General features: G+C 42.9%; 1 protein-coding gene across 4 annotated transcripts in view; it reads right to left on the bottom strand.

The window, feature by feature from the left end:
• Window positions 1–6321: 6321 nt before the first annotated feature.
• Window positions 6322–12329, bottom strand: part of cdc42ep5 (CDC42 effector protein (Rho GTPase binding) 5) — a 55145-nt gene continuing 49137 nt past the window's right edge. For all 4 annotated transcript variants that reach the window (XM_039741397.1, XM_039741398.1, XM_039741396.1 and 1 more), the window contains exon 3: window positions 6322–8242. In XM_039741397.1, coding sequence (XP_039597331.1) covers window positions 7302–8240 — 939 coding nt within the window. In that variant the 5' untranslated portion in view covers window positions 8241–8242 and the 3' untranslated portion in view covers window positions 6322–7301. The remainder of the gene's footprint in view (window positions 8243–12329) is intronic.

Below are 12329 nucleotides of genomic sequence, written 5' to 3'. Positions count from 1 at the left end.
CAGTGAAGACGCTCTGCATTAATGTCACATGGTGCCTAGAGGGGCGAAGCTGTGGCGCAGTGGTTATTGCGGTTGCCTTCTGGAGGCAGCGTTCAGTTCTCATCATTTGGTTGAGTGGTGTGGAGTTTGGCCATTCACCCGGTGCCCTTCAGGGCTGCTTCCTGCCTTGTGCCTAATGCTGCCGGGACAGGCTCAGACTCCCCACAGCTGGTGAGATTTACAGTGCTGTGAGTTTCAAATTTTGATACATCCTTACATGTTTGGTTTGCTTCTTTCGCGTTTCCACCTTTGATTGTGGGGCGGCATGGTGGTGCAGTGGGTAAGGAGACAAGTGTTTTCATCTCAGGTTCTCCCTGTGTGGAGCTTGCGTGCTCGCCCTGTCTCTGCCTGGGTGCTCCAGTTTCCTCTCACAGTCCAAAGACCTGCAAGGGTAGGTGACTTGCTGATTCTAAATGGGCGTGTGTGTGTGTGTGTGTGTGTGTGTGAGAGAGAGAGTGTTTGGTCTGCAATGGACTGGCGCCCTGTGCAGGGTTTGCTACTGTCTTGAGCCCCATGTTAACTAAGATGGGCTCCCACGACCCTGTTCAGGACTAAACAGGTTAGACAGTGACGGACTGATCAACCTTTGGTGGTCTGGCTTTGCAGTGCCACTCATTATTTTGTACAGTTGGCACCCCACCATCAGAGCCCCCAGCCCATAACCCAGGATGTTATTTCAGTTTGTGCCCACTGTGTAGGAAAAAGCAATCTAGACAGTGACTGACTGATCAACCTTTGGTGGTCTGGCTTTGCAGTGCCACTCATTATTTTGTACAGTTGGCACCCCACCATCAGCCGAGCCCCCCAGCCCGTAACCAAAGATATTATTTCAGTTTGTGCCCACTGTGTAGAGAGGGAAAAAGCAATCTTTTGGGCCAGTAGAGATAAAGGAGAACCAATTTGGCTCCAGTAGCTGCCCTCGGATATCTACAGTGAACCCAGCAAGAACACGACACACACAAATTTTACAACCAAAGAAGAAAAGAGTTCTACTCTCCGTCCAGTTTTGCGTCTTCTAGCCTGATAATAAATGGCCAGAATCCTACTAACAGAAATAAGAGGTCAGCACAGTCCGTTTGACAGAATGACATCGGCCTTCTGCTCTCATGCTGGCAGAACTAAAGCAAACCCAGCCAAGCGTTTCACTGTACAAAAAAAAAACTGTCCGGGTTTGAGTGTAACAGAGTGAGTGCTGGGAAAAAAAAAAGTGTTCAAATGACTTGACTGTTCTTGGCTATAATCTCTCTATAGTGTAACGACCACCAGGATGGAAAGACCGAGGGTCTCAGTACACCAAGAATGAGCGGGTTGGCTTAATGATGAAAAACTGTACTCCATACTTGCCAATACAAGCACAGAAAACGGCACATAAAATAACAAAAGACAACTGTAGTGAGGCGGCAAGCAAAACTGACCCCTTTTTTATTGGCTAACTAAATAGATTACAATATGCAGGCTTTTTGAGGCACCTCAGGCCCCTTCTTCAGGCAGATGGAATACAGAAACTGGAGTTTTCACGAGTTTATATACACACACTAGGACAAGAAACAACACTGGAAAACCTTTACGTGAGACATCTTAGATGGAAAAAAATGAATAGACCTCTTCAGACTAAGATTCATTTAGCAAGAGAGGAGAACAATGTCTAGTCAAGATCTTCTTATCAGATCTCCATCAAAGTTTCTGATGTAGTGAGAAGTCAAGCAAGATGACACCTTTTATTGGCTAACTAAAACGATTACAATATGCAAGATTTTGCGGCAGCTCATCTCATTACATCTTAACCGAAGAAGGCGCTTGCATATCGTAGTCTGTTCAGTTAGCCAATAAAAGGGGTCATTTTGCTTGACTTCCCACCACATCCATAATGGCTAACACGGTACAACACCCTAGTACTAAAAAACCAACTGGAAACTCTCCACGGCTATTCATGTGGTGTCTGGGGTCCAGTTCACTTGCCCAGCATCTGCGATACTCTGAAGCCCCCCATTATCTTATGCGAGGACCCCTGTCTGCTTTTACCTCTAAGAGTCTCTGTCTGTGTTCTTGTAGCATAAATAGTCACAAAGTTTATGGAAAGTGGTGCGCCGTGTGCCTCTGACAGAGCGCTGTCAATCAAACATCCAGCCCCGCCCAACCGCAGGGTAAATCGACTGGCTGAGACGCTGAGAGGTGCCTTCGCCTACACACACACACACCCTCAATCAGAGATCAAGGTACAAATGTCACTTGAAACCATAAAGGTGGGGTGGCGCTTTAGGATCTGACACTGGTGCCACACCCACCGCACGACGAAGCACCTCAGGATCCCAGATTAGGACCCAAGTGCAGCTGTGCAATGGGTGACGCCTCAGCACCACACTCGGTCAGATGGAATGGAACAGTACAGTACAACAGAGGTCCGTCTATTAAATAATGAGACTGTGTTTGTATCTCCTAAGTAAAGCAGTGAGAACTGATTATGAGCACCTGTCCAAGTCTGCGTGACAAATGACAACACTCTCTGCTGGTTAGTTGATCATCGGTCACCGTTTAATGCAGTTGCGTTTCCCCTTGTGTGCCAGAATCATGCGATGTTTAAAAAGTTGAGCAACGTGTCATTTTGAAATTTTTAATAAAATTGAACAAAACGCCAATAGAATCTTTTCAAATGGTTACCGAGTCCTATGGGGAATACTGCATGTCTCGTGGGTGGGTGTTTTTCCGATATTGAAATTGGTGCTTATAAAAAGGAACACGTTTTGAGTCAATGGATGCAATAAAGAAGTAAAGAAGAAAACGTCTTGAAACAGCTGACCGAAACTGATCTGCTTCACACTTTCGACCAGTGGAAACCCAGACTGCAATGCTGCGTAATTGTGAATGAGGAGTACATTGAAGGATATTGACAAGCATTACAGTTGTTAAATAAATAAAAGTGAGTTTATTGTGTCAGTCTCGTTAATAAATAGACAGACCTCGTATATACATATAATACATACATACGTATTGTAGATGCCACACAGGCTGGACGGATGTCCCGGCCAGGAAAGTATGCAGAACCGGACGAAAGAAAGGGACAGACAACCTCTATAAAGCAGGGAGATTGCTAATGAACTGTTATTCCCCCAGTACGCTAGATGACAGCAGTCCCAGGTATCTCCACCCAGTGGGAAGCCAGCAGGGCATGCTGGGAAATGTAGTCTGGCAGGGCAGCCCTGATGGAGCCACGGGGTGCCTCAAGAGGCCGTTCCAGAGAAACAAGCTCCCTACGTAAACCCGGAAGTACTTCCATCGGGCAATTCGTGATGGCACCAGAAGTACTCCCAGGTAGTAAACACAGGTCTTTAATAAAAGGGACTGCACCCCCTTACTCAGGCGAGTCAGAGCTGGATGGGAGAGAGGCAACACTTGACTGGAGGAGGGCAGTGCAGTGGCGAGAGGAAAAGAACCAGTGCTTTGGAGAGAACTGGTAATATTTTGGAAGTATTTAAATAAAAATCTTCATTTGAGACCCCCAAACCTCAACACGATCACCAAAACAGAGTTCTTTATCAGAGGCCCAGGGTTTATCACAATGTATATTAGATGGATAGACAGAGTGCCGGTCCTGCCACCAACACCATGCAAGTTGTAGGGCCTGCTTACTGGGTGGATTCAGGTTAACGTGATATGGAGGACGAGGCCATAGCAGAGACGCACTACATTTTAAATTGTGCTATTAAGTTAGCTAATTACAGAAGAATATGACAAACCGCGACGCTCACAAGGGTAATGGAAACTGAAACACAAAATTGGTCCTCACAAGAGGATCCCTGATCACCAGCCTGCTGTCCCCAAATGTCCCGTCACCATGTCAAGCCCCCAAAAACAGAATTCACGCCAAAACACCAGCACTCGGTGCTCTTAAGAAACTACTTTATTGGTAATGCAGTTTGCATAGATAAGGAAAAACCAAATTATGATAATTGTCTTATGCTAATAACAATAATAATGAAAAATCATAAAGTATGCTAAATTATTTACAAATATTTTTTTTTACAAAAATTGTTTACAAAAAAACAGCTTGCTCCATTTAAGTATTTCTAAAAAGGATATAAAAATATAAGATTTTACCTTTCATCCTACATTATTTTTTAAAGAGTTGGAATGTGAAGGATCCCCTACATAGTGTGGAATACCAGTAATAAAAAAAAAATAAAATAAAATAAAAACACTTTCCCCAAAACAGCACCCCCTTCTGCCTGGAAAAACAAAGTAAAAAAATAAACCAACAAATGACATCATAAAGGGCAAAGTTCACGCGGTCAGTCACACCCCCGGGCCACAGCAGTTAGTGAAAGATGAAGCTAAAGTCGTCTCACGTACTTTATTAACCCACACGACTCCATCTGGTGTGAAATCAAACGCTGGCACATTTTCTGGATTATTATTAATTTTCTTGCACGTTTTTAACTGGGAAGTTGTGATGCATCGGTGTGTAGTTTCCAGTTCTGCTCGGTTATTTGGAAATGTCGAACAAAGCAGAAGATAAACAGCTGCTGGTGGCCTCTTATTAATACCCCTTTTGAAGGCCACCACTCTGCACGTTATTAGTTTGATAGAATGTTGAAAATTTAGCCACACTTTCATCTATGAACTGTAAAGAGCGCGCGGACAAAAAGTGCAAAACAGGCGGCCGATTTCTCTTCAGTTGGAGGGCTGCTTTAGACCCCCACTGGTAAAATGCACTGCTTTGTTCCGTCTCCTGTGATGAAGTGGTTCAAACATTTTGGCAGCCCTCCCAACGCGGGTGTGCTCTTCTAAAGATGACAAATGAACTACAGCTGTAGAGGTAGCAGATTTTCTTTTCCGTTCTGTTTTATTTACTTCCTGTCTCCACTCAAGACCAATATGAAGAGTTACTGCGTCATTCGGCCAACTGTGAACATGAAGACTTTAGGACTCGTATTTTCGGATGGATGTTGTGGAAAGTGATGAACAGATTAGACAGCAAGCCCCTGTCAAGTTACCAGACGTCTCATTGCCTTTCCTGCCCCTCAATTCTTAAAGAAAACCCCCTGCTTTATTAAATTTAGGAAGTGATGAGGGGTCTTCATGGCTCCCGGTTGAAGGGTGTCTCATCAGCAATTGATGAACAAGGCCGAAAGTGGCCATAGAGGGGACGATGCTCATCTGGCCACCATCTTAGTTCTGGCCATGAACACCAACAGCAAGAGACACAGTTTTGTTTAAGCCCCTTTTAGCCTCAGCGATCAGATATCGGCGATCGTGAACTTCCGCTCGTCTCCTTTCCTTGCCATACTAAAAATCTCACTGCAACTCCTGTTGTTCCCAAACCATCTGACAGCACTTCCAGTGAAGGTGTTTTCTGTCCTCTGCTCTCCGTTAATTTCTATCCAGCAATACAACACTTTCAATGCCTTCAGCTCCGATGATGGGTCCCAAATAAAGAATAGACGATACAAATACTGTATCTCGGGGGTCCCAAAACTCCGATCCTGGAGGTCCACAGTGGCTGCAGGTTTTCATTCTATCCCTTTTCTTAATGAGAGACCAGTTTTTGCTGCTAATTAACTTCTTTTGCATTCATTTTAATTGAGTTGCTCTTAAAAGACTCAGACCCCACAATTGTTTCTTTTTCCTTAATTAGCTGCCAAACAAATGATACAAATTGAGCCAAAACAACTGGCGTCCATCATACAATATCTGAAAATAAAGAAGTTGTGAAGGGCTCAGAAATGTTGATCTGCTCAGGTCCCCAAAACATTTTAAGGGTGGTCTTAGAAAAGAGAAAAAAATAAAATTTTGGAAATGTCTGCTATTGCAACAAGCCATGGATTTAAAGAACGGGTTCAATTATCATCCAATTAATCAACTGGCTGGAGTTTGAGGCCCTGACTTTGCTGGTCTTCTGTTGGCTCACTCACTTCACATTTCACTTCTGTTTGGCGGCCATTTAAGGAAAAGAAATTAAATTCAACGGAACAAATCTTTAAAAACAAGTCAATTAAAATGAATGGAAAAGGAGTTAATTAGCAGCAAAAACTGGTCACCAATTAAGGGGATAGAATGAAAACCTGCCGCCAATGTGGTCCTCACCAAACCCCCACCAAAGGATCCCACCAAACTGCTTGATCTCACTTACTACTTACTTCCCACCTGTGCTCTTTTTAATATTTCTTCATTCATTATATTATCCATCCAGGAAATTTAACATTCTTCTATAAAATACCACACGTCACGGCTCTCTAATCTACCTACAGGCCGTACATTAACACGGACTGAATCAAACAACCTTAGTATGTTCAAAGGAGTTTAATAGTCCAAATCCGGTCACATTTTCAAATTTAGACAGTAGCGATCTGCCCAAAAATGAAAATGAACCAGCCGAGTTTAGAGTTAGCTTATTAGTTTTCAGTTCGGTCGCTTGCTTATACCCCTTGTCGATTATAAAAGACTCCGCTTTGTCCCATCACTTGTGTTCTGGAAAGAATTATTGGTTCAAAAATGTGATCCCTCTTTCAAAATTAACAACAAGAGCGTGCGACTTCCACTGTGAATGGCGTCTCTGAACGCGACTGGTCGCATCAAACCCAACAGCTAATGGCCCGATCACTTTTTCTTATTTACTGGCTGGATTTCCTCCATTCTCATCTCATCATAAATGGTGCTTCATTAAACCTCCAAATTGTGCAAAAGAATTCAAAAATCCAAAAGTCAGTTAGTTATATTTAAAAATCAAAGACGCATCCGTGTACGACTTCCAATGTACGCTTATCAGGAAATGAGGAGACAACATCTGCCGAGATTTGCATCCCGTCTTCGATCTCTCGATTGAGTGTTTTTAGCGTCTTTGGGGCATTTTTGAAAATATGCATTTTACACTTAGGATCGGGCAAAAGTCTTTATGGCAACTGTTATAATGAGCCCATACACCAGAAAGTGTGAACTCCATCTTTACCCTTCAGCTTCATATCTATGGAGGTGTTCATGCAATACATATGGATATATTTTACATACATCATGAGGGTGCCTAAGGGGGGAATTATTGAGAGAGTTATAAAACAATAGAACAATTTGAAATAACTAAATTGTCATGCAAGTAGATGTGACTATACTGGAATGATTTGCTTCCTCCCTTGAATGAAAAGAACACAAATTAGAAACTGCAAGCACTGCTTTCTGCCACCCCACTCAGTGTGGTCTCTTTGGCACTTCACTTGCGTCAGTTCAAAGAAATGGTTTGCATTGTAATCCACAGTTGGGTTTCTTGCCCCGTTTCACAGGCCAATCTCATCATCCATCTCGTCGATCTCGTCTTCAAATGTGTAGCTGTGGGTGCTCTCCTCTCCTTCAGATTCTGACCGATGGGCGGAGGACTGACTACCTGCCCGAATGGGCTTCTTCTCAGTGACCCCTTCATACTCGGAGCTCACCGAGGAGGTGTGACTCCTGTTAGTGGGGGTGTGGTCCGGGCTCTCAGTGGGGGTGGAGTCAGCAAATATTTCAGTCCCATTGGCTGACTCAGCGTCTTGTGAAAGGGAGGCTTCCTGTCCATCTGGCTTTGCCAGTCTTGTACTCCACTGATCCTGGGCTGTCCCTTCTCTTCTGATTGACCCTTCTTGGAAAGGGCTTAATTCTGGAAAACAGTTCTCATCCATCCACTCCATATCCCTCACCCCACCGCCTTCCTTCTCCATCACTCCCAGTACATCTCCCAGCATGGAGGGGCCCAAGTCAAGATCCAGGCTGAAGGACAGAATGGATTCAGAATGTTTGAGGGGGGAGTTGAGGGGGCTAGTGTAGGAATAGAAACTGGACATCCCTTCCACTACATTGCACTCTTCTTTTCTCCCAAATCCCCCATCACTCACTTTTTCCATATCTCCACTTTTCGAGATCCCATTGTTGTTGGTGGCTTTTGTTTTGACGCTGGCATTGAAAGAATCAACTTCATTTTCAGGATTTCTGGCAGACATAGGCGGAGTGTGGTGATTGTTGTTATTGGACGGGGTGAGCTGGGGGGATTCAGGATCCTTTGCTGGGCCATGATTGGATAGAAACGAGGTGTCTCCAAATGCATCCCCACCTCTGCCCACATGCATGGTGTGCCTAAAATCTCCCAGTGGAGCCGAAATCATGGCGGCATTCAGCCGGACTCGTCGCTGGGAACCTCCAACTCCATTCCCAGAGCTGCGGGAGGGCTTCAGGATTGGCATTCCTGCAAAAAAAAAAAAAAATAGGATGTTTTATAAAAAAAACAGACGATGGAACAGCAGAGCAGGCCTTCCCAGTGCTTCTCCTGTCAAGGAACACAATTCTGTCTTGAGGCCCTTCAAGATATGGCAGGCATTTTGAGCAATCTGGCATTTAGTTATTGTAACCAAAAACAATAATGATAATAATAATAATACTACTACATTTTATTTAATAGGCACATTTAACACTCAAGGTTACCTTACAATGAATTAAACAACTGCAGTGGGGCTACATAATGATGGGCATATCCTGTGTTTGTGCCGAGTTGCGTTTCGTTTCATCGTCACGTCTACTGTCTGTTATACGGTATGTATCAGTAAATGTTGTCCCAGCAAGTGAAAAGGGGAAGGATGATGGAGGGAGACCGCGACCCAGAGACGGAAATTGCCCATTAGATCCACCAATTACATCCGGGATTCTGCATTTAAACAAGACGAGCAAACGGCAAAAGAGGGCGTGAAAGAAAAAGAATCGTTTTATGCATATTTCAACTCAATTCTGATCATCGTACCAGTCCATTACTTGCCTCTTCAGGATCCGGATTATTAAACACAATAGCCAGTACAGAGAAACCCTGGGGTTTGGACTTTTGCCAACCACTGCGTAGGACACTTACGGTGAGGGGTTTTATTTTTTTTGTATTGTCGGGAAGGAAGCAAAATTTCACACCAGCCAATATCCAACGCTTTATTAGCTTTTGGACTCGTCTATCATTTCCATTTCAACTGCCGTTTATCATTTCATCTGTGTTTGCGTTTGTTCAGTCAGTGTTTAGGGGCAAGGGAGGGTTCTTTGTAAATATTTGTATATTTGTGTTTTTTATCATTAGTCCACTGGTATCATTGGGATAGTGGTGTTTTGTACACACAAACAAATATTCAATAATGTAAATTTACAATATATCCGTGTTTGATTTTACTTTTCTGTCTACTGTATGTTTGTTATTTTGTTGTGTCAGGAAAAATAATCTGTAAGGAATACGGCTTGTTACTAGATAAAGAAGCCTCAGGTTATCCAAGGAATAGTCTTGGTAGTGTAGTGGCCGGTCTGGGTAAGGGGTCGGCCGTTAAACAGCATTAATTTAATTCACACATACACACACACACATATATATAGCAATTTTCATGAAACAAAAAATACTGTAGGGTGAAATCAACCCTAAACGTACCCCATCTGGGTATGGTGGTGGTGATCTTGTATGCACATCATCATCCAGTCGACAGTCAGAACGACCACCAGAGGGCGAACTGGAGGCGACTGCCAGCATTCTTTATGTTCGAGTGCCACGTGTGCCCCTGTTGCTTTTGATATTAAATCGAGTTGGCCGGTTACGAGCATCAATGGATGAGAATATACATACACATCCGAAAGACAAGCACATTAGCGAGTCTTCATTGTTTGTTAATTTTTAAAAAAGTGTTTTTTTTTGTTTTTTTTTAATTAGATTTTTCTCAATTAAAAAAAAACACTTTAAAAATTTTCCTCCCTGGCAATGCTGAGTATTTCAGCTAGTAAAATATAAAAACAAAGAGGACGACAAATCATACAACAATAATAAGATACAGAGGTAGTACCAAACATACAATGAAAACAGGCATTAACAGTGTTAAATTCATAGTTGGCATGCCAGTTTGAAGAGAGTAGTTTTGAGGGCTTTTTTAAAATGTGTTATTGAGTCGAGTTGACAGATATGAGAAAGAAGAGAATTCCCGAGATGAGGAGCACTAGGAGAGACACTCGACCTCCCATGGATTAGAGTTTGACGTGTGGTACAGAAAGTCGAGCTGCAGATGAGGATTCGAGTGAGCGAGAGTGTCGTCCGTCTGTAGGAGATCAGCGAGGTGTGGACAGCTCTAAATGTTAAGAGCGGTATTTAGTATTGTATTCGGTAGTTAACAGGGAGCCAGTGAAGTTGAGAGAGAATCTGTGCGATATATTCAGTGGATTTAGAACTGCAGGTTATTATCCTGGAAGCAGAATTTTGAATAAGTTGTAATTGATGGATAAGTTTTTGTGGGATGCCAGATAGAATAGCATTACACTAATACATGAGGCGACGAGCACATTAACCAATACTTCAGTTCTGTGTTGCTTAAGAACAGGACGAAGTCTAGAAATGTTTCGGAGATGGAAGGCGGCAGTCCAAGAAATGTTACTTACAGTATATGGGAAGAAAACAAGAGAGTACTGTCTAAAAGGACGTCCAGGCTCTTGGCCTGGGGAGACATGTTTGTTTGTGTTAATATTGTTAATTAAAATAGAAGAATGGTTAACCTTAGCAAGTGTGGATTTAGAACCAATGAGGAGCACCTCAGTTTAATTGCTGTTTAAATTGGAGAAAATTGTGAGTCATCCATGACTTCATGTCTTGGACACATGCCATACAAGTATCTGGAGGGAAAACAGAAGTGGATTTAATGGATAGATGATATAGCTGTGCGTCATCAGCGTAACAATGAAATTTAATACCATGGTGCTGAAAGATATTACCTATTGGGAAGATAAAAATGAGAAAAAAGAAAGCGGCCCCAAAACAGAACCCCGAGGGACTCCCCGAGTAACGACTGCGTTCTCAGATTTGATTTAAAGCCCTTTACTTGAACAAATTGCATTCTATCAGTGAGGTAAGAAGGAAACTATTGGAGGACAAGGCCACAGACCCCCAAAACTAGCGAGTCGTTTCAAAAGTATCTGACGAGATATGGTGTCAAATGCAGAACGGAGGTCAAGAAGCACAAGAATTGATAAAAGTCCCATGTCAGCTGCCCGGAGAAGATCATTTGTGATTTTGACCAGGGCAGTTTCTGTGCCGTGTTTTGGACAAAACCCAGATTGAAAAAAACTGTTCAAAAAAGGTTATTTTTTTTGAAAGATGGGACTGAAGTTGGGAGGCAACTATCTTTTTGAGAACTTTCAAAATGAATGGAACATTCGAGATAGGCCGATAATTGTTAAGGATATTAGGGTCTAAACCAGGTGTCTTCAGAACTGGAGTAATCGTGGCTGTTTTTAGTGAGAGGGGGTCGTGCCTGTAGTAAGGGAAGAGTTAAACTATAGTAGTTATCATGGGGGAAAATGTGTGACAGACAGGACTTAAAGCTTGTAGATATTGGATCCAATTTGCATGTGGAAGCATTTGTTATAAGCTTAGAGAATAAATATCTTTAGAACTGTGTATGTATATGTATGTGTGTGTACATAAAGTACGAGGGACATTCAAAAAGTTTAAGTATTTATTAAGAATTTCAAAAACAAATCACATCACTTTTCTACATAGCCACCTTCCTTTGGGATCCCGGCGTTGTACCAAATTTTTAATGCCATCAGCAAAAAAAAAATGTTTTGGTTGAGCGCTTATCCACCGCTGCTTTCACATCATTATCATCACGATAAGCGCTCCACATCCGTCACACTAGTACGGCCATTTTCAAACATTTCAATCAATCATAGACGACTCTACGAGAGAGAACTTTATCTCCATATGGAGCACACATGGGAGACAAATTTGTGCTCCCCACACACCTTCTGCCCTCAAAAAGCGTATGACAGAACGCTGGTCCTCTTTGGTGCAATTTATACGATTTTGCAACCATCTTCACCACAGGGTGAGGACTCTGATACTAAACTGCAAGGGCAGCCGGCTGGCCAGACAGAGCTAGTCACATGACGCTCTCAGACACGACCAATAACTACTCCTGCCTTCACCGTTTCCAACAAAACATAAAAGTGCGGAATCTTTTTTGAACGACCCTCGTGTATACATACTGTGTGTGTGTGTGTGTGTGTGTCTGTCTGCGCGCGTACGTGTGTACAGAAGCACACACTCTCTCTTATATATATATATATATATATATATATATAAATGTCCACGTGGAAGTGTGTGTATCTGTCGGTCTGTCCAGTTTGGAAGGGAGAGGTGGAGTTGGGGTAAGGAAACTGAAAACTCGCTTAGCCGCTAAATACACAAGCGAGGCGAGCACATCGGCAAAATGAAACCTTCTGAAGACCAAGTCGCTTAGCCACTAACATCGGCAAAACCCCTTATACTT

Source organism: Polypterus senegalus, chromosome 18 (genome assembly GCF_016835505.1).
Source record: "Polypterus senegalus isolate Bchr_013 chromosome 18, ASM1683550v1, whole genome shotgun sequence".
Taxonomy (NCBI): Eukaryota; Metazoa; Chordata; class Cladistia; order Polypteriformes; family Polypteridae; genus Polypterus; species Polypterus senegalus.
The sequence above is the reverse complement of the archived record's forward strand: the minus strand, read 5'-3'. Positions and strand labels throughout refer to the sequence as shown.